Below are 21247 nucleotides of genomic sequence, written 5' to 3'. Positions count from 1 at the left end.
CCGCACTCGGCTGTGAACGCTGCTGGTTGCCGCCGGTTGAGCAGCACCCCATCCCCGTCCACGTTGTTGGTTGCTGCCCCAGGTCCCGCACTTGCTAGCCCCGTTCAGCGTTCTCAAGGGGGGGGGGGGGGCGGCAAAATCGTAAGAGCTACATACACTAAAATCGCATACCCTGTCAGCAGTCCACCTCCCCCTTGGTGTCGGGTCGCGCGACCTTTTTGCCGACCTCCGAGCCCAGATAGCGCACCGTGATCCTCGTCGGCATCCGCGCGGGGGCGCCCTGAGGGCCCAACTTCAGAATCGTGCTTTTTGGGTTGGGTTGGGTTGTTGGCCCGGGTTGGGTTGTTCCGCGTGAGGTTGGGTCGTCGGCGCGAATGGTGAGGTCTCGACCGCCGCCGCTCACGCCAGCGGACGGCCACCATCGGTGTTTTTGGCTTCGCCACCGTCCAAGGCGTGCGCCATGCGCTCGCCGGCATCGAGCGGGCAACGTGATCGACCGAGCGGCTTGCTGTGTGGACGCCTTCTTCTGGCTCTCGTCGAGAGCGTTTTGCGTCCCGGCGGGTGGGAGAATATGTGTCGTCTGATGTGTCACTGTGTACGTCACATCGGTCTTGATAACAAGCACGGTCGATCCGTCGAAGCGATACACTCGTTCCTATCACACTGGAAGGCTGGCACGGAGCTCTGCGCCGGCACACAGAAGAGCCGTGCGGCAAGAGAAGAGCTCGATGGGGAGCGAGAACCGTCAGAGGTGTAACCTGAAGTCCGTCGCGATGCACTCAATCCCTCCCGAGCGAAAGCCTGTGGCTCTCTCGAACTCGTCGATATATTGCGGATAAACTGCTCTTCCCGCATAGCTTGCAGAGTCAGAGGCGCAGAAAGGCTGCGAGTGCTCGACGAGTCTTGCGAGCTGCGCGGTCAAACCTGGGGGGAACTGACCGCATCAAGGCGGACTTCCGAAACCTGGGTGAGCACCTCTGACGGTTCTCGCTCCCCATCGAGCTCTTCTTGCCGCACGGCTCTTGCTGTGTGCCGGCACAGAGCTCCGTGCCAGCCTTCCAGCGTGATAGGAACGAGTGTATCGCTTCGACGGATCGACCGTGCTTGTTATCAAGACCGATGTGACGCACACAGTGACACATCAGACGACACATATTCTCCCACCCGCCGGGACGCAAAACGCTCTCGACGAGAGCCAGAAGAAGGCGTCCACACAGCAAGCCGCTCGGTCGATCACGTTGCCCGCTCGATGCCGGCGAGCGCATGGCGCACGCCTTGGACGGTGGCGAAGCCAAAAACACCGATGGTGGCCGTCCGCTGGCGTGAGCGGCGGCGGTCGAGACCTCACCCTTCGCGCCGACGACCCAGCCTCACGCGGAACAACCCAACCCGCCAACAAACAACCCAACCCAACCAACCCAACCCAACACGAAACAACCCAACTCAAAGCACGATTCTGAAGTTGGGCCCTCGCCCTGCTGCCGGCCCGGCGGCCCGCCACGTAGGTGCGACGTGCCCGCCGAAAATCAGTTCAAACGACGTTCACAGCGCCAATTTGGCCCCAGCTCTTCGGCTCGCTCCGCTCGCCGGTGAGTTGGTTGGTTGCTGGCAGCACCCCAGCACCGGGGGGTCCTGAGAGCTGTTGGTTGCCGCTCGATTCACAGCACAGATCAGTGCGGAACAAGGGTTGCAACCTGGTAAAGAACCGGCTCGCTGCTAGACTCCCAGTGAGAAAAAAGAGAACATGCGCCGAGTAGAGGGGGCGTTCCGCCGCTAGGGGACACCCAAAGCGCAGAACCAACCCTCGGAGAACCGTGTTTACTTTACGGCCCTTTCCCTGCGAACTACCAACCGGCACGCCCCCCCCCTTTGGGAGGTTCCCCGGGTGGAGGTTCGTGTCATGAGAGAAGATACACCACTCCGTGTATCTAGACGCACGGAAGATACACCGAAGATACACCGCAGATTTACTTATGCGGGTTCCGCGCCGAAGCGGTGTATCTTCATCACGGGGTTCCAGGTCGAAGCGGTGCCAACAATATACCTACAGGTGTATCTTCACGGAGCGCGTTCATAGTGAAGATACACGGAAGCGGGAGCGGCAGTTGCTCATGGAGCTGGACGGGCTCGGCCCGCCCCTTTGAGGGCTCCAATGGCGTCTGGTTCCGCGCCGGCGTCTGGAAGGGCAAGCCCGTGGCCCTCCGCATGTCGTCCGCATCCAGCACCGGCTTCGAGAACGTTATCGTGCAAGGCGGCAGCAAGAAGCGCAACAACCCCTTTTGCGCCAAGTTCAAGCCGGTCGGCGAGAAGTTTCAGCGCCACCTGCCCGGCTCGAACAGCGCGGCAGCCGAGGAGGCGGCCGCCAAGCTGGCCTACTACCACGAGTACGGGTCGGAGCTGCCGCCGCCTGCAGCTCGCAAGCCTCGCCGCTCCCCGGAGGTGCGCTCCTGAGCCCGCACCCATCCTGGCTGCGCTCAGTCCTCCTTCCCTGGGCTGTAGGATATGGCGGTAGAGCGGGCGGCCAAGGAGGCGCGCAAGCAGGCCAGGCGGCCGCAGAGGCCGCCGCTCACGCCCGCGCCGGCGCAGCCTCCACAGTCTCCTCTCACGGGTCCCGGTGTGCCGTGTGTGCCGGTAGTCCCTCTCCCCATGGGCTACCACCCCTTGCCCTCGGAGCCAGTCATCCCTGTGGGCCCTGTGGGTGAGCCCCAGCCAGGCCAGTGCCAGCACTCGTGGGACCCGGCCACCTGCGTCCTCTGCAACTGGTCCTGGGGCGCCCGGCGCTGAGCTGAGCCCTGGCCTCGACACCTCGACACCAAACCTCGACACCGACTCGACACCTCGACAACCCATGCCAACTCGACAAACTCGACACCCCTCGACACCCCTCGACACCCCTCGACACCATCTAGGCTGAAACCATGCTCGTCCGTGTCAAGGTGCCAAACTCGACACCTCGACACCCCTCGACACCCCTCGACACCCCTCGACACCGCTCGACACCGCTCGACACCGCTCGACACCGCTCGACACCTCTGATGATCCTAACACAGCAGAGACGTAGACCCATTGGAGTCACAGAGTTAGAAATCAGGGTTGCAGCAGCAATCAAACTTGGCTGGCAGTACTTTCATCCCTGAGTTGCAGCCTCTCAAGTTCTAGCTCAAGTTGCAGCTCAGTTGCACCCCTGTTGATGCAGCAAACATGGCAGTACTCAGGTAGCCCTAAGGTGCTGCACAGCACCTTGTACAGTGGCAATGAATCCTCACACCAGTGAGCTTGTGCCATGAGTGCAGACCTGTGGTCCATTGCGCTTCTTGTGCACTGGCGACGCTGCAACGGCGACGCTGCAGCGGCGGCGACGCTGCTGCGATGGGGTACTGTAGCCCTTAGCTGCTGGACAGCACCTTGTGCAGTGGCAATGTCCACTGACTCATGGCACCAGCCTTGTGCCATGAGCGCTGTGGTCAGTTGCGCTTTGTGCGCCGGTGACGCTGCAGCAGCGACGCTGCTGCAGCAGCGACGCTGCTGCAGCAGCGACGCTGCTGCGGTGCTGCGCCTGCACAGCACCTTGGTGCACAGTGGCAATGACTCCTGGCACTTGATGTCCTCAAATGTCCACAGAGAGTATACTGGTTGTGCTCAGGTTGTGCTACATCAACAGGGTGCAACTGAGGCTGCAACTAAGGGATGAAACAGCTTTGCAACTGCTGCCCAACTTTTGTTGTATGTTGATGGGCTGCAACTGCATCCACCTGCCACCTTGGACACCTCGATACCTCAGACGCCTCTTGACAACACTCGACACCCGCTCGACACCCGCTCGACACCCTCGACACCCTTGACACCCTCGACACCCTCGACACCCCTCGACACCCCTCGACACTCCTCGACACGGACAAGCATGGTTTCAGCCTCGACAGGCCTCGACAGGCCTCACAGGCCTCGACAGGCCTCGACACCTCTATCCCTCGACAGCAGCTCGACACCCTCGACACCGGGCCTCGACACCTCGACACCAGGGCTCAGGCGCTGAGATACACTCAAGATACACTCGAAGATACACTTCGAAGATACACCGGTGGGATGTTATAAAGGTGTATCTTTGAAATGTATAGTCAAGTGTATCTTTGGCTATCACTCGAACTTCGGACAAGGGAATGGCCCAAAGAGGGGGGCGTGCCGGTCCTTGCTGCGAACGCGCACCCCCGGGGCTAGGGCTCTCGTCTTGCCCGCAACCCGTCGATGCCAATCATCCGGCTCGCTGGGTGTGCTTCTCAGCCCCCCGGCCCTGGATGTGCGGTTGATGACTGCACTCCAAGTGCTCCAAGAACAAGGTTGTCAAGGAAAAGGTGGGCGACAACTTTTCGGGAAAAAATCAAGAAAGTCACATACGTCGACATATATGGCACGTGCAGCAGTGTTCCTGCAGTCAGTCCTCTGCGGCCGCGCCTCCCCTTCTGGCGTCGGCCATGCCCTGCACGCGGGCAAACATCTGCCGGATCGCATGCACCTCGTCGGGCGAGAGGAGCGGGTGCCAGATGTCAAACAGCAGCACCGCGCGCTCGCCCGCCGAGTCGTTCCACACCTCGTGCTCGTACGCGTCGTCGAACACGAGGCAGCGCCCCTCCTCCCACTCCCTCACCTCGTCCGCCACCCGCATGCCGCACGCCGGCCGCGATGTCTCCGCCTCCGGCCCGGAGGCAGCGGGCGCCGCCTGCAGGCAGAGGTGGAACCGCAGCCGCAGGTTCGCCGGCGCGGTGTGCGGCGCGATCCGGCTGCCGGGCCGCAGCGTCGAGAAGAAGGCGAATGCATAGGGCATGTCGCCCACCATCAGGCCCGGGACCCCCTCCAGCGCGGCCGCCGTCGCGGGGCACTCCTCCCACAAGGCCGGCACCACGCGGCCGCCGTCCACAAACGTCGCCCAGTGCCACTCCTCCGGAGAGGAGTGCAGCGTCCCCGCGTGCTCCGAGTCGGAGATCCTGTAGTCCGACGGCCGCCCGCGCAGGCGATCCCACTCCGCCCGGATGGCGGGCGCAGCGGCCTCGAGCCGCGGCAGCCACGCCGCGAAGAGCGGGTCGTCCCGCTCCCACCACGGCTTCGACGGGAGGCCTGGGATGCCCACGACCGACGGCGCCGGACGCCAGGCGCCGGGGACGCGGAGCAGCCGGCCGCCGATCGTGGCCGCTCTCGACATCGTCCGTCTCTCGCGAAGCCTGTCTGCTGTGGCCGCTTCCCAGGGACTCGCGCGCGCAAGCGCTTATATTTCTTTGGCTTGTAGGTTTCTTTGGGCTCTCTCTTTCTCTCTTCTCTCTCTCTCTCTTCACACACACACACACACACACACACACACACACACACACACACACACACACACACACACACACACACACACACACACACACACACACACACACACACACACACACACACACACACACACACACCTCCCCACACCTCCCCACACCTCCCCACACCTCCCCACACCTCCCCACACCTCCCCACACCTTCCCACACCTCCCCACACCTCCCCACACCTCCCCACACCTCTCCACACCTCCCCACACCTCCCCACACCTCCCCACACCTCCCCACACCTCCCCACACCTCCCCACACCTCCCCACACCTCCCCACACCTCCCCACACCTCCCCACACCTCCCCAACACCTCCCCACACCTCCCCCCAGTAGCAGTAGTAATGGTAGTAGTAGAAGTAGTAGCAGTAGCAGTAGTAGCAGTAGTAGCAGTAGTAGCAGTAGTAGCAGTAGTAGCAGTAGTAGCAGTAGTAGCAATAGTAGTGTGCATGCGTGGTCTGCCTGCCTGCCTGCCTGCCTGCCTGCCTGCCTGCCTGCCTGCCTGCCTGCCTGCCTGCCTGCCTGCCTGCCTGCCTGCCTGCCTGCCTGCCTGCCTGCCTGCCTGCCTGCCTGCCTGTCTGCGTGCGCGAATGATAGTAGCCGTACCGCCTCCCGCCTCCGCCCGCCGACCCGCCGCCAGCTCGTCCGCCAACCCGTCGTCTCTGTCGCCTCTCGCCCGCCCGCCATCGCCCTCGCCTTTCACCTCCCGCCGCCTCCCGCCGACCGCCACGCCAGCTCGCCCTGTCGTCTCGCCTATCGCCCGCCCGCCCTCGCCCTCGCCCCCTCCTCCCGCCACCACCCTCGCCTCACCCTCCCGCCGCCTCGCCGCTCGCTCGCTCGCTCGCCCGCTCGCGCCTGGCTTTCTTCGCCCGAATCTCTCCTTCCTCGTGATCCACCCTCGCCTCACCCTCCCGCCGCCTCGCTGCTCGCTCGCCGCTTGCTCGCCCGCCCGACTTTCTACTTCCTCGTGATCCGAACCGCCACCACCCTCGCCTCACCCTCCCCGCCGCCTCGCCGCTCTCGCTCGCCGTTCGCTCGCCCGCTCCCGACTTTCGACTTCCTCGTGATCCATCTCGCCGTTCGCTCGCTCGCTCGCGCTCGACCTCCTACTTCCTCATGATCCACCGCAGCCACCCTCGCCTCGCCCTCCCGCCGTCTAGTCGCTCGCTCGCCGCTCGCTCGCACGTTCGCGCTCGACCTTCTACTTCCTCGTGATCCACCGCCGCCACCCTCGCCTCGCCCTCCCGACGCCTAGCCGCTCGCCTGCCGCTCGCTCGCACGTTCGCGCTCGACCTTCTACCTCCTCGTGATCAACCCGCCGCCACCCTCGCCCCCCGCCGCCTAGCCGCTCGCTCGCCGTTCGCTCCGCCGCTCGCGCCAGACCTTCTACCTCCTCGTGATCCACCCGCCGCCACCCTCGCCTCGCCCTCCCGCCACCTAGCCGCTCGCTCGCTCCTATCCGTGCCACGCCTATCCGTGATCCTGCCGTTACCGCGCCGTCCTTGCTCCTCCCTGCCGTGCCGCTCCTTCCTCCGTGCCGCGCCGCCCTTGCCGTTTAGCCCGCCGCCCCCCCTGCCGTCCGTTACCGCCGTGCCGCCGTACCGCCCACGCCGCCGCCGCCCTCCACCCCCTCCATACCGCCGCCACCGCTGCTCACGCCGCCGCCGCCCTCCACCTCGCCCACGCCGCCGCTACCCTCCACCTTCTTCCCACCGCCGCCGCCGCCGCTACCCTCCACCTTCTTCCCACCGCCGCCGCCGCCGCTCACGCCTCCGCCGCCTTCCATCTCGCCCACGCCTCCGCCGCCCTCCACCTCTCCCATGCCGCCCCCCCGCCCTCCACCTCGACCACCCCTTTGCCACCACCCTCTCCTTCGCTCACCCCTTTGCCACCACCCTCTCCTTCGCCGCCCCTCGCCCCCACCGTTCTCCACCTCCATCCCTCACCCTCCCCCCGCCCTACCGACCCACCCACCGCCCACCCATGCCAACTTCCGCCCTCCCGCCGCCCTCGCTTGGCGCCCATCCCGCCCTCCGCCCTCGCCCTCCGCCCCTGCCCTGGCTGGCCTGGGTGGCATCTCCCCATTATCACGCGCCAAGTGGGAGGGAAGTGGACGGGGCCCTGAGCCGACCTAGCCCCAGACGGAACGGGGCGCCCAACACGTGCCCGGATTACTGTGCCTTCCCCGGGTGCAGCCTTTCGGTTCGTGAAGGGTCGGTGCGAGTCGTGCTTTCCTCGATCCCCCGCCCTCCCCCGCCATCTCCGCCGCTTTGGCTCTACAGCCTTTACCACCGGGAGGCGGCGAGGCGAAATCAGACTCGGTCGAGAGACCCCAGATTGGCATCCATGCCTCTCTGGACAGGGTGGCCCGCCACAACGACCCCTGGAATTGCGACTCGCCGCTTTCCTCCCGCTGTGATCCTGTGTGAGCTCTGTGTCTTGATTTGCCAACAACATACCTACACACACACACACACACACACACACACACACACACACACAGTGTATCTAGCTCTTACGTACATTGCACCTTCCAAGGTCAAAGATATTTGTACCTTCCAAGCGTTCAAAGTACAGCGATCGCCATCTCGCTGGCCTCTTCGCAGGCCCCCCCGACCGCGTCGAACTCATCGGCGCGGGCTCTCTCGGCTACGGGACCGGCCCCAGCTTCGGCTGAGGGCTAACAAGCTGCCGAGCCCAAATTACTGTGACAGTGGTGATTTCTTGTTGGTCTTTAAAAATCTCACAAGGTACCACCCCGCCAGCACGGCCAAATCCAAACTTATCGCCCGAGAACGAGCACGCCGCCCCAAGACACCTCCTCACACGCTCGCCGCTCAATGCTGCGCCAGTTATTCGTCGCGGTCCTGTGCGTCTCCACCGCTGCCTCTTTCGTCGAGGTCCCTTCTTTCCCGTCCGCGCCCGACGAGGCGGAGCGCTGCCACTGCGATGCCGGCTGCGCGGAGCGCGGCGACTGCTGCGACGCCGCCGTCACGCTGTGCTTCGACGCTCGCCGGCTCGACGTCGCTGCCAACAACTCGACCGCGCCGGCGGACGCTCCCAGCAGCTCGCCCATGGACAGCAATGCGAGCCAGCCCGAGCTCGCCGCGCCGCCGCAAAAGCCGCACGCGGAGCATGAGCACGAGGCGGCCGCGGGGAACGGGAGCAAGCACGATCAGCACGCTGCGGTGGCGGCCCGCAAGCCGCACGCGCACGACGAGCGCGAGGCCGAGAAGGATGGCAAGGGTGGCGACAAGGGCGCTGAGAAGGCCGACAAGGCCGACAAGGGGCGGGAGGCCAAGGCCGACAAGGCCAAGGGCGCCAAGGAGAAGAAGGAGAGGAGCAAGCCGGCGGCGGCGGAGAGCTCGGACAGGGGGAAGGGGAAGGGGAAGGCCGAGCCGGCGAGCAGAGAAGGCAGAAAGGGCAAGGACCGGAGCCTGCTCCTCCTCGGCTGCACGCTGCTCTTCCTCGTCCCGATCAGCGTCTCGCTCGCGATGGTGATGCGCGCGCGCGGCTGCTGCGGGACGCGCTTCTCGAGGCTCGCACGCGACGAGCCGAACGGCAGCGCTGGGCCGAGCCGGCTGACGCCCGTCACCGAGGAGCAGGCGCTCGAGATGATCGAGGCGCCGCGGTGAGGAGCCGGAGAGGCAGCGCGGAGGGCGTGGTGGCGGAGGGCGTGGTGGCGGCCTCACGAGGGAGAGGGGGAGCACCCCCTCCCTGCGAGAGCGGGTGGCGTTGCCTCCACCCACTTGCTTTCGAGCGCGCCGCGATCGCCGCTCCGATGAGCCTGACAACCTGAGCCGCAGCGGAGGGGCCGCGAGGGCCGGGCGCCATCATGCATCTTTGACTTCTTAGGCTTGAGAGAGGGAGCGCGAGAGCGGCAGAGAGCTGGAGAGTGAACTTTGAACAGCACGGGCCAACAACTTTTGCGCAGAGCTACAGCCTACACCAGCTTCAGAGCTTCCAGAGTGCAAAGAGCAAAACGAAACAAACAATCTCGCTCTCCCCCAGAGAGGCAGAGCAGTGCGGTAGACAGGTTGCCGACCCGGCGGCACGGGCAACGGGCAGGCCCGGGCCTAAGAAAGAAACAAACAAAAGAAAAACAAAGAAAGAAAGAAAGAAAACAGACAACCCAAGGGAGGGATGGGAGGACGGCACGCCGCCACCACACAGGGATTTTAAGGAAAACAACGGAGGGATGGGCGGAACAAAAATTTCTTTTGAATGAGCGTAAACCAACAAGAAATCACTTGCGCGCGGCGAGGGCGGTCGAGTGCACGGAGCTAAGGCCTCGCCGTCCCACTACCTCTCTCGCGCAATGTGGCGCAACCGCCTCCCACGCTTGGCCATCGGCGCGGCCGGCGTGACGGTTGCCTCTCTCAGTCGCTCGCTCGCGAGCTCCGACGCCGCCTCGCCGCCAGACGCGACACCGCCAGAAGCGGTGGCGGCGGAGAAGCCTCCGGAGGCCAAGGAGAAGCCTCCCTGCCTGCACACGCACTTGGTCGCCGACTCGTCGTCCGAGGTGATGCGGCGCTACCCGCCCGCACACGAGCGGCAGCTCGCTGAGCGCGTCCTCCTCCGCCCGTGCGTCGACGTTGAGCGGGAGTCGACGACGATGCGGGTGCTGGCCTACGCTCGCGACGGAAGCTCCGAGTCGCTGCTGCTCGCGTTGGGCGAGCGCCTGTGGCCCGAGGGAGCAGCGCTGCACCCGGGTGGCGTCGGCTACCCCGTCCTTCCAATCTCGCTCGCTAAGCTCCCCGAGCCTCCCGAGCCGCCGGAGCCGCCCGAGCCGCCTGCCGAGTCTTCGGAGGCTAGGCCGGCGGTGGGCGCTGCGGAAGGAGAAAAGGGCGCGGCCGGGGGGGGGGAGGAGGAGGAGGAGGAGGAGGAGGCCGTCATCTTGGTCACCCCCGCGTGGGAGCAAGCCGAGTCCCTCTGGAGGCAGCTCGAGGCAACGCCTCCCCTTCGCCTCGCTCCCGCCTCCTCGCCTCCTCGCCTCCTCCCCTTCCCGACCCCCGCCCGCCTCTCCTGCCCACTTCCACGCCCGTCCGCCAGGCGGTCGGCATCCTCGAGCTCGAGCGAGACGCAGAGGCGCTTCCCGTGGCGGCGAGGCTCATGCACGGCGGAGGCGGAGCCGGTGGGAGACGGAGCTCCCGCCTTCAGAGACATGTCCGCGACACGTCCGCGACATGTCCCGCAGGCGGCCGCTGGACAGGGGAGCTGCCTCCTGCCGCGGCCGGCGCTGTGGCAGGCGGCGGCGGGTGCGGGAGGCTGGCCACCCTCGCCCCCGCCGCACCTCTGAGGCGAGGGGTAGCTCTGCCGTGTAGGGCGAGTCGAGGTTGAGGTCTTTGGCGAGGGAGGAGGGCCGGCGTGGGAGGTGCGCGCCACGACTGCGGCGCCGGAGTGCGGGTTTTGCCGTTTCATGAAGGGTGGGCCGTGCAAGGCTCCCTTCGAGGCGCGCCGCCGCCACACTTCTGAGACAGTTCCGAGACACCGAGACACTTCCGAGACACTTCCTGCAGGCGTGGGAGGCCTGCATCGAGACACTTCCGAGACACTTCCGAGATAGTTCCGCCCTTCCCGCAGGCGTGGGAGGCCTGCATCGAGGCTGCGCGCGGCAACGGGGAGGACTTTGTGGAGCTGTGCGGCGCCGCGACGCTCGAGCTCAAGCGCTGCACCGACGAGCACCCAGAGTACTATGGCGCTCTCGGCGGCGAGGGCGAGGCGGCCGGTGGCGGCGGCGAGGGCGGCGGCGAGGGCGGCGACGAGGGCGGCGACGAGGGCGGCGGCGGTGCGAAAGAGGCTGCCTCGGAGCAGGCGGCAGCCCCGGAGCCCGCGGTGGCGCCGCCGGTGCGGAGGAAGAGTCGGTACGGAGGCGCCTTCGAGTCGGAGGAGCTTGCCGCGCCGACGAGCGAGCCGCGGTACGGGGGCGCCTTCCGCAAGTAGCACAAGCCGGAAGCCCTTGATCGGCGGGCGCCAACATGCGGCCGCGTCGGTGGCTGGAGGGCTGCAGGGGTGCTGCGCCGGCGCCGCTTTATCGGTCTCAAGAGTGGCGAGGCGTTCTCGCCACTGAAGTTCGTTGTCAGAGTTGCGTCGCCGTCGGCCGCCACGCCAGGCAGCCCGAAAGCCGAATGCGGCAGCGCCGGGTAGGCCGGGGAGACATACGTGTATGTTCGCATGTCGCCCGGGGCTCGCACCCCCCGGCCCATGCCCCGGCGCGGCCACACGGCCGCGGCCGCGCGCGAACGCCCGTCCGAATATCACGTTTTATTTTGCACCCACTCAAAATACTCACAAAAAGGAGAGACGCTCGCGGCTCGCCCGGGCCTCGCGGGGCGCTCGGCTCGTCTCTCGAGCGGGGGCCGGGCGGCGCGCGTTAAAGATTAACGGTATCTCCGCTCACGCGTCGTCTCGGCACGCGCCACGCCGGACTGACGCGGCAAGAGTCGAGGCGCAGCGAATAGCACAGCACTCTCAGTGCCCCGCCGCCGCCGGGTCGTGCCATCGCACGAGGCGGTGGGCGGGCGCCAATCTGATCACGGCGTATACGAGGACAAAGGTGACGGCGAACACCTTCGCGGCGAGCATCGGCAGCGACGGCAGCGTCGTCCGCAGCAGCAGCATCGTGGTTTCGCTGTAAGCGCGCCAGGCACCTGGGCGCAATGAGAGGGGGGGGGGGGGGTCAAGAGCCGCAGCGCCGGTGTAATCTCGGGACGTCTCGGATGATCTAGTGTGACCTCGCACCGTCCGCCTCGTACGCCGGGTGTAGTCTCGGGTGTGATCTCGGGTGTGATCTCGGGTGTGATCTCGGGTGTGATCTCGGGTGTGATCTCGGGTGTGATCTCGGGTGTGATCTCGGGTGTGATCTCGGGTGTGATCTCGGCTGGTCTCGCACCCTCCGCCTCGTAGGTGCGCAGCAGCTTCGCCATCGGAGAGTCCGCCCCCGCCAGCCGGCCCTCCTGCCCCGCCAGCCAGGCCGCCGGGCCGTGCCCTCCCTGCGACGGCCCGCGCCCCGCGTGCAGGCAAGACGCGGCACAGTGCTCGAGCATGTACGACGGGTTGTTGACGCACTCGCCTCCAGAGGCCCACTGCGGACAGCGCGCCGCCCGGTCGGCCTGGGCCGGGTCGGCCTGAGCCGCGTCGCTGCCCGCCTGCGCCGTGAGGTAGGGCAGCAGATCCGGCAGCGGCAGATCCGGCAGCGGAGTCGAGAGCGCGACGCCAACGTAGGCGAGGGCGAGCAAGACTGTGGCGGCGACGGCGAGGAGAGGGAGAGCGAGTTCGCCGCGCGGGCGAGGCAGCTGCAGCACGCCGGCGAGGTGCTGCCGCGCGGCCGCGAGGGCGAGGCACGAGAGGAAGAGCGAGACGGAGCTCACGCCGACGAGCGCGTCGAGCGCGTCGAGCGCGTCGAGCGCGTCGAGCGCGTCGAGCGGCGAGTCGGCGGCGGGGTGGGCGCCAAGGCCCTCGCCGCCGCCCGCCCCAGCTGGCGCCGCGTCGGTCGCGCGCGCTGGAGGCGCGGTGAGCGCCCACAGGTTCTGCTGCAGGAAGAAGACGAAGAAGCCGACGAAGGCGGCGAACCAGAGCGCGAGCAGCTTGCGCGGCGCGAGCAGAAAGGCGACCAGCTCGGCGGCGGGCGGCAGCAGCGGCGCGGCAGCCAGTTCCGCGGCTCCGCCCTGCGCGCCCTCGGCTGGCAGCGCGGCGCGGCCGAGCACTGCGGCGACAATCCTCTCGTCGAGCCGCGTCGGCGGCGCGGCGGAGCGCGAGAAAGCGGTCACCTCGGGCGTGTCACGCCGGGCTCGATGCGCCGCGACGCCGCTCCTTCCGGCGTGGCGCTCGACCGCCGCCTTGAGGGCAAACGAGAGCGCCACGTGCGCCATCGGCGTGCCGCAGGTCGGGCACGGGTCTCTGCCACGCTCCATCCATGCTGCAACGCAGCCAGCGCAAAAGCTGTGCCCGCATGGGAACGACGTGCAGGGATCGAGAAGCAAGTCGAGACAAATGGCGCAACTCAGCTCATCCGGCACGGGCGGTTCCGAGTCGACCGCATCCTCCGTGTCGCGTGCGGGCATATACACACAAGGTCGCTTGTGGGGGGCGCAAGCCACAGCCGCGCAAGGCCACAAAGACCCAGCGGGTACCGCGAGTAAAAGAATTTTGCAGTGGATCTCTTCAGACACACAATTCCAGAAATGGTTGTGTCCCCGCTCCTCGCTCGCCCGGGCGGAGGGCATGGCCGCGGAAAAGGCGAGTACACGCTTGCCAGGCCTTCCTCCGACAGCCTCTCGGGCAGACTGAGGGTCGGCTTTGCGTGGCGTGGCCCGTACGCTGCGCTGCGCAAAGCTGCGTATGCGGAGGGAGCATCCTGTGCTTCCACTGGGAAGTGCGCACCTACTGCAGCTGGTGGAAGGCCGTGCCGCCGCTCGCCTGCTCCGTGGACAGGGCGGGGAGGCGGCGCCGCAGCGCCGCAGCATCCGCTGCACGCCGGTGCAGCACTCTGCTGCCTGGTGGGCAGCATGCTGGTGCTGTGCGCGGTGTTTGCGAGGCGGCTTTGGCGTTGTACTGCCAGCCGAGGCGAGTGGCGCGAGGCACGCGCGGCGCCGCGCGTGGCCCGGACGGAGCCAGAGAGCGCGCTCGATGAGCCAGCCGGCGCGGCGCGAGCAAGCTGGCACATCGTCTGCATGCTGCCGTCAATTCTCTGGTCGACGGCGGTCAATCTCACGATTGTCGATCAAAACCGGCGGGCTTTGTGACGCCGTTTACGCAATCGTTTTTTTTGGCTTCGCTTTCTCTTTTGCTTGTTTGTATTTTGTTTTTTCTTTTGCGAAGCTATGGAGGGGGGGGCGGGCAGGCGCTAACTATGGGCAACTACATGTCGAAGGTTCGAGGACGACTACTCGCCGCCTGGGTCGTTTGGGGCGCGCGGCTCCGTCGAGGACCGGGCGCGCCCCTTACCCGGCGCGGCGTAGGTCCCACTCTGACGTATAGAGGGGAGGCACGGACGACGGCCCGACTCATCAATTCCACTCATCTTCTCCCTCGCCCCCCCCGCCCTCGCGAGGCGGGCGACACTCCGGGGTGTCGCCCCCTTCCGCCGTCCCTTTCCGAACAGACCAAACCTGTCCCCCCCCCCCCCCGCCGCGGTTTCCTTAATCTTTTCTCTGGCGGCCCTTATTACGGCGGCTTCCTTTTTGGTTCCCCCCCCCCCCCCCCCCACGCCCCACGGCCGCGGAAGCTGCTCGCCGCGGAAGCTGCTCGACAGGTGCCTCGCAGCTGCGTATTCTCGTATTATCTTCGAGTAAGGTATTGCGTGGGGACGGTGCGTATTCTCGTATCACTAGCTCCGAGTAGAGGGGGCGTCTGCAGTTAAGGGGAAACCTGGTACACGGGCCAACCCTCGGAGAGTATTCTCGTATTATAGCTCCGAGTAGAGGGGGCGTTTCGCAGCTAGGGGGACCCACAGCGCGAGGGAAAAATTCCGCCGCTGGGGGAAACCCGGAGCGCAGAGCCAACTCTCGGAGACCCGTGTTATGGCCCTGCGACTGCGCACCCCCCCACGGTCGAGGAAGAGGGTGCGTTCTGCAGTTAAGGGGTAACCCGGTACACGGAACCATCCCTCGGAGACGTGTTATGGCCCTGCGACCGCGCACCCCCCAGGGCTAGGGCTCTCTAGCCCGTAACCCGATGCCGAGCGTCCGGCCAACTGGGTGCGCTTCTCAGCTCCCCGGTCCTGGGCGTGAGGTTAATGACCGCACTCCAAGTGCTCCAAACGAGTACCTGTGTCTGGTGTTTACTAGCTCCGAGTAGAGGGGGCGTTCCGCCGCTAGGGGAAACCCGGAGCGCAGAACCAACCCTCGGAGACCCGTGTTTACTTTAAGGCCCTTTCCCTGCGAACGCGCACCCCCGGGGCTAGGGCTCTCTTGCCCGCAACCCGATCCCGATCATCCGGCCCGCTGGGTGCGCTTCTGAGCTCCCCGGCCATGGATGTGAGGCTGCCAACTGCACTCCAAGTGCTCCAAGTGCACTCGGGGGCGTTCGCGAGGTGGCACGAAGGTTGCAGCGAGAATCGGAGAGAGAATGCGAAGAGAGATAGGAAGAGGCGGACGCCCAAGGGTGGGCGACGGCTAGCGCACCACACCCCTCTCCTTAAAATCCCTGTGTGGTGGCGGCGTGCCGTCCTCCCATTCCTCCCTTGGGTTGTCTGTTTTCTTTCTTTCTTTCTTTACTGGGACTGGCGCGCACTGGCACAGTAAAAGAATTTCGGAACTCCGCACGACACTGGGCACGGAGTCAGAGTGGACCTGAGCAACGACATGGACGCTTGGAGGCAAATGATCGGAGTGGGAGTCGGGTCCGGACCCCCCCCCCCCCGCAGCAGCGCTCTGCTGCTGGGGGGGACCCCCCCCCTAGCAGGAGGGATGGCTTTAGATGTGCAGGGGGGGTACCGAGCAGTGAGCGGCCGCTCCAGATCTGCCGAATATCTCTCCCGACTCTAGAGCCGCCCACAGGAGCGCCGCCTCAACGCGGGGTCTCGGCTCTGTCGAGCCATGCTAGCTCCAGCCGCAGCCCCACCCGGCCGCCCGAGGGTGTTCCCGCAGGCAGTGAGAGAAGACTAATCGGCCTAGGCGCTGCTTGGGGGGGCTGAGGTGGGTAAAAGAATTTTACAAAATAGCCTCTCTAGGCGCACACGTGCACGGACCCGTCGGACGACGGCTTCTAATGAGTAAAAGAATGCTGAGCCTTTCCCTCTCTTCTTTTCAGACCAAGTAAAATACTCACAGGAAGACAGGTCAGCGGGACGTAACGTCCGGGGGAGTAACGTACCGCCGTAGTGGTGCTGAATTGATCTGGCAGTGTTTGCGCTCGGGCTCGCTCATGCCGACTGGTGGAGGAACGTGTGGAGCCGCCTGGCGTTTTGCTCGCCGAGCAGCTCCGCCAAGCGGCCGAGCGACAGCTGCGAGAGCTCGTGCATGTTGGTTACCGCGTTCATCAGCCGGCGGTAATTGTGCGCGTGCACGCCCGGCATCGAGCGCAGCAAGTCCTGCGGCGTCATGTTGAAGAGCTGGCCCGCAGCTTGCTCGGCGTGAGTGCCGACCGCCGCCGCCTTGTCGACGTCGGGTTCGGGCGCGCCGCGCTTGAGCGCGTCAAAGATGGCGATCGTGTGCAGGGGGCGGCGCGACCAGAGCAGCCGCAGCTTTGGGAAGTGGAGCAGCAGCAAGCACAGCTTGGAGGTGGTCGAGTTGGGAGAGAGATCGGCGGCGAGCTCGGCGCGCCTGCAGGCAGGATCCGTGGGCAGGGTCGGGGGGCGGCCACGCCAGAGAGGCCTGCCGCCACCGCGGCGCGCGTCGCGAGAGCAAACGGCCGGTTCTCGTCGAACTCGAGGAGGAGGGTCGGCCTGCGCACGGCGCTGCCCCTGTGAAGAGACGCCGTTCACACCTCCGCCCCTCTGGCGCCCTCGAGGGGGGGTCGCCTCCGGTACGTGCGCAGCATCGAGGAATCTCGGGTCATCTCGGGCAATCTCGGGTAATCTCGGGTCGCCTCCGGTACGTGCGCAGCATCGCCTCCGCCTGGTTGTAGAGTCGGCCCGAGGCGAGCGATTGCACCTGGACGAGCGGCCACGTCACGGGCTCGGCCCGTGTGCGTGGAGAGGAGGGCGGGTAGGGGCGAGAGGGCGGCGGCGGCACCAGGTCGGGGAGGGCCTTGCGCTCGACCACGAGGTCGGGGGCAAGGACGTAGTCTCCGACCTCGAGCGTCGCCTGCTCACACCGCCGCACCGTGAGCAGCGCCTCGCCGCGGCAGCCGTCCCTCCCCGCCTCGAGCGTCGCCGGCCGCAGCGTCACGCCGTGCAGCTGCAGCATGTTGGGCAGCGCCGAGCGGAACTCGCGCAAGTCCACCACGGCTGTCGGGGCACCTCGAGAGGAGGAGGCGCGAGCGCGGCCTCCGCGCAGCGTCGCCGCGTTGCTGCCTGCAGTCGCCTCCTCCTCGAGGCGGAGCTGGGGCGGCAGCTGCTGCGCCGTGCGGCCCTCCCACTCCGAGGGCAGCGCCATCCGCCCTACGAGAGCACGGCACGGCTGGGGCACAGCTGGGGGCACAGCTGGGGGCACAGCTGGGGGCAGGCGTGGCGCGGCGGGAGGGGGGGCGGGCGGGGGGGGGCGGGGAACCCTGTGCGAGGATGAGCCCCTCGAGGAAGTGTCTAGGAAGTGTCTAGGGCGGGGGGGGGGGGGTCGGGGAACCCTTTGCGAGGATGAGCCCCTCGAAGGCCTCCTTCTCCGCGGTGAGGTCGGAGCGGTAGCCTTGCTCCTCGACAGAATCGGCAAGCACCTGCTCACGGCTTGACGCGTCAACATCGTCTACTCACAGCTTGCTGCTCCCCGCAGAGTTGGCCAGCGCCAGAAAATAGACTCGCATACACACGCCGCCGCATCGCCGCGCCTGCTCGAGCTCGATCGCTCGGACCATCGCCGGCTCGGGGTCGTAGAGCAGCACGTGCCGCGGCGCGAGGGACGAGAGGAGGCCGAAGGCGCGCCCTCCGTGCTGCACGAGGGCGACCTCGACGCCGAGCGCGTCGAACAGCTCAAACCGCGCGCCGCTCTCCGCCTCCTCGTCGCCGTCGTCATTGTCGCCGCCGCCGCCGCCGGCTGCAGAAGCGCCTGCTGCTCCGCAAGCACTCAACCTCAGTGCTGCGATGACTTGGGCGGCGAGGCAGGGCTGCAGCTGCTGAACCTCCACCCCCGCCTCCCCCGCCTCCCCCGCCTCCGCCTCCAGGCGCAGTCTTGCGCTTGCGCCCTCGCCCCTCGCGGCCGCGGCCGCCCCTGCCTCTGGCATCGCCGCCGCCGCCGCCCGCGCCGCCGCTGCCGCTTGCACTCCCGCCGCCGCCTGCGCCGCCGCCGCCGCCGCGACCCGACGCCCACCCTTGGTCAGGCTGGTTCCGAGGGTTTTGCGGGGCTGCCTCGGCTCCCGGAAGCGCGCTCGGGCCACCGCCTCCCTCCGAGAGCGACGCGTGCGAAGAGGCGAGTCGCTCGGCGGCGGCGCGTAGCAGCGACGCCTGTTGTCAGGGCAACTCTAGCCCTAACCCTAACCCTAACCCTAACCCTACCCTCCAACGCCTCTTTTCGGGGCAACTCCTCAGCTCCTCAGGCGGACGTTGTCGGGGGCAAACGCGCCAGCTGGGCACGCGCGGCGCGGACGGCTAGCGGGGCCAGCAAAGTAGTGGAGGCGAGCGCACCTCATGTTGCCGACTCGAGAGCAGACAGCCCGCCTAGACACTTCCTAGACACTTCCTAGACACTTCCTAGACACTTCCTCGAGAGCAGGCAGCCCGCCGGCGTCTGCGAGCGAGAGCGGCGGCCCACCCAACGCACGAGAGTGGCCTACGAGGGCGGGCGGGCGTGTCGAGGCGCCATCGGAGCGTGTGGGATCACCTCTGTAAACGGACGCAGCCTCGAGGAGGGGGCGAGCGCCGTAGCTCAGCAGCTGCCGCACCGCGACCGCAGTGCGTGCATCTCGGACGAGCAGCAGCACCGGCGGCTCGCCTATGGGAAGGTTCCTGGAAGCTCCCTGGAGGCTGCCTGGAAGGCTCGCCGCGCCCACACCGCTCGCCGCCTCCACCGCCACCTCCACCGCCGCCGCCTCCTCCACCGCCTCCACCGCCGCCGCCTCCTCCGCCGCCTCCTCCGCCACCTCCTCCACCACCTCCTCCACCACCTCCTCCACCGCCTCCTCCGCCCTGTCCCGCTGCGTCGCCACCGTCTGCGCTGGTGGTGCCGCCGCCATGTGCGCTGGTGGTGCCGCCGGCGCGCTCCGAGGCGATCTCTCGCAGCAGCTGCAGCAGAGCGCTCCACTTCGGGTGCTCCTCAAGCTCGAGACGCACCTGTCGGGACCAGAGCCGCCCACGGGTAGGGCGAGGGAGGAGAGGTTGCGAGCGCGCCTCCCCGCGCCGCACCCCGAGGGGAGGGCCTCCTCCCCGCGGCGCCGCGGCGCCCTCGACGCCGCCGAGGCTGTGTGACAGCTCGAGCCGGCCGCCCACGCCAGCCTCGCCGCCGCCAGCCTCGCCGCTGCCGCCGCCAGCAGCGGCAGGGGCGTCGGAGCCGCCGCTGCTGCTACTGCCCCCAGCGGCGCCCCCTCCGCTGCCGCCGGCTCCACCGCTGCCGCCGGCTCCGAGCGGCGCTGGAGGGAGGGGCGACGGGCCGCGCCTACAGGAAAGTTCCCGGAAGGTTCAGGAGGCACGCCCTGCGGGGAGGGATGGTGGACCGCGCCGCCGCGCCGGACGCGCAGCAGCGGCTGCGTGCGATGCAGCGAGTAGACGCGCTCGCGCGCCGCGACGAAGACGGCCTGAGGGGCGCCGGCCGGGGACGTGTCCTGGACGCGGCTCTCAGGCAGGCTCCCGCGCCGCGCCGCCGCCAGCCTCGCTCGAGTGGATCACCCAGTGAGGTCGCTCCGACGGGTGCAGCGCCGTGGCGGCGTCGAGGACGGTCTCGAGGTACTCGAAGAAGGTGACCTGGCGGGACGTGTCCTGGACGCGTGAGGGGCACGCCGAGGGTCGGACTCATGGCGCGAGGAGGCGGGTGACCGCGTCGTACCACGCGAGCAGCGAGAGGAGACGCCTACGGGAAGTGTCTAGGAAGTGTCTAGGAAGTGTCTAGGAAGTACCACGCGAGCAGCGAGAGGAGACGCCTACGGGAAGGCTGCGAGACGCTTCCCGGAAGGCTCCTGGAAGGCGCCACGAGAAGCGGGGGCAGCCGCCGGATGGTCTGCAAGTCGGAGACGAGGGCGCGTGTGCGGCGGCTTGTCTTGTGCCAGATCGGGTCGAGCTGCGCGCGGACGACGCTGTCAAAGGACTTGAAGAGCGCCTGTCCGGGCGGAGAGGCGCGAGTCCCTCGCCAGGGAGGAGGTGCCTTCTCGGTGGTCAGCTGCGACACGTCGACTAGGAAGTGTCTAGGAAGTGTCTAGGAAGTGTCTAGGGAGTGTCTAGGAAGTGTCTCCTTCTCGGTGGTCAGCTGCGACACGTCGACGGACGGGTTCGAAGAGCGCAGCTCCCCGACGCAAGCCTCGAGCGCCTGGCCGCGGGCGATATATGTATAGAGAGGGGCCGGCGGCGCTACTCTGCCCGCCCGGAGGCGTGGCCGCGCTCTCTCTTGGGTCGCGTCTCTCCTCGAGCAGCGCCATGTCTAGGAACTGTCTAGGAAGTGTCTAGGAAGTGTCTGCCTCACACCTCGAGCAGCGCCAGCTGCAGGCGACTCGCTCGCGGAGAGAGCGGGACCGACAGCTCCTCCACCTCGGGCGGCGCAGCACTCAGGCAGGCGGCCACCTCTGCGCGGAAGCGAGGCCAGAGCAGCAGCCTCCGCACGAAGAGGGTCGAGAGCAGCCGCTCGATGCGAGAATAGCCGCGCAGCAGCGGCGCGGCGTCGTCGGAGAGCGCGCGGATGGAGCCGGCGCGCGTGCGCTGGCGGTACATGCGCAGAGCAAAGGCGACGTTCGAGGTTGCCGTCACGCGGTGCGCGTTGGCGACGATGACGCCCGTCACGAGCCCGGTCGGCAGCCGCTCACAGAGCATGTCCACGACGAGGATCCGCGCCGTCACGAGCAGGACGCCGCCGCGCAGGTACCGCTCGGCGCGCTGAGGCGCCGACCACTCGTTGTTGATTGTCGGTGGCACCAGCGCCTCATCGTGGCCCGCCGCAGCCAGCTCGGAGAGCAGGAGCGCCTCGTCGTCGCGGCTCGTATTCAGGACGAGCACGAGGTTCTCCGGGCCGAGCTGCGACTCGACGAGCCGCCGCAGGACGGCGTGCACGCCGAGGCCCTTGGCGAGCACCAGCAGCGAATCCTCGGCCTCTAGCTCCGCAAGCGCGGCCTGGAGGAAGGCGGGCAGCGGGGCCGGCGGCGGTGGAGGGAGAGCCGCCTGCAT

The 21247-nt window shown here is 67.3% G+C and overlaps 5 protein-coding genes across 5 annotated transcripts; 2 read left to right on the top strand and 3 right to left on the bottom strand.

The window, feature by feature from the left end:
- Positions 1-4429: 4429 nt before the first annotated feature.
- Positions 4430-5194, bottom strand: EMIHUDRAFT_111674 (hypothetical protein; the record flags this gene model as incomplete). Its single annotated transcript, XM_005786060.1, has 1 exon — positions 4430-5194. One exon carries the CDS (start codon positions 5192-5194, stop codon positions 4430-4432), a length of 765 nt encoding a protein of 254 aa, XP_005786117.1.
- A 2998-nt stretch (positions 5195-8192) lies between these two features.
- On the top strand, positions 8193-8987 carry EMIHUDRAFT_111673 (hypothetical protein; the record flags this gene model as incomplete). Its single annotated transcript, XM_005786059.1, has 1 exon — positions 8193-8987. The coding sequence occupies one exon, from the start codon at positions 8193-8195 to the stop codon at positions 8985-8987; it is 795 nt and encodes a 264-aa protein (XP_005786116.1).
- A 643-nt stretch (positions 8988-9630) lies between these two features.
- EMIHUDRAFT_441511 (hypothetical protein) lies at positions 9631-11580 on the top strand. The gene is made up of 5 exons (XM_005786058.1): positions 9631-10300; positions 10405-10486; positions 10550-10600; positions 10677-10804; positions 10936-11580. Exons 1-5 carry the CDS (start codon positions 9671-9673, stop codon positions 11293-11295), a joined length of 1251 nt encoding a protein of 416 aa, XP_005786115.1. The 5' UTR covers positions 9631-9670; the 3' UTR covers positions 11296-11580.
- Positions 11581-11823: 243 nt separating this feature from the next.
- EMIHUDRAFT_229422 (hypothetical protein) lies at positions 11824-13415 on the bottom strand (the record flags this gene model as incomplete). Its single annotated transcript, XM_005786057.1, has 2 exons — positions 11824-12002; positions 12245-13415. 2 exons carry the CDS (start codon positions 13413-13415, stop codon positions 11824-11826), a joined length of 1350 nt encoding a protein of 449 aa, XP_005786114.1.
- Positions 13416-16216: 2801 nt separating this feature from the next.
- Positions 16217-21247, bottom strand: EMIHUDRAFT_229420 (hypothetical protein; the record flags this gene model as incomplete). Its single annotated transcript, XM_005786056.1, has 14 exons — positions 16217-16616; positions 16703-16756; positions 16891-16946; positions 17028-17395; positions 17577-17664; positions 17746-17892; positions 18643-18713; positions 18765-18875; positions 19090-19213; positions 19594-19674; positions 19766-19840; positions 20067-20192; positions 20349-20399; positions 20555-21247. 14 exons carry the CDS (start codon positions 21245-21247, stop codon positions 16217-16219), a joined length of 2445 nt encoding a protein of 814 aa, XP_005786113.1.

This window comes from Emiliania huxleyi (genome assembly GCF_000372725.1).
Source record: "Emiliania huxleyi CCMP1516 chromosome Unknown EMIHUscaffold_155, whole genome shotgun sequence".
NCBI classification, from domain to species: Eukaryota; Haptophyta; order Isochrysidales; family Noelaerhabdaceae; genus Emiliania; species Emiliania huxleyi.
The sequence above is the reverse complement of the archived record's forward strand: the minus strand, read 5'-3'. Positions and strand labels throughout refer to the sequence as shown.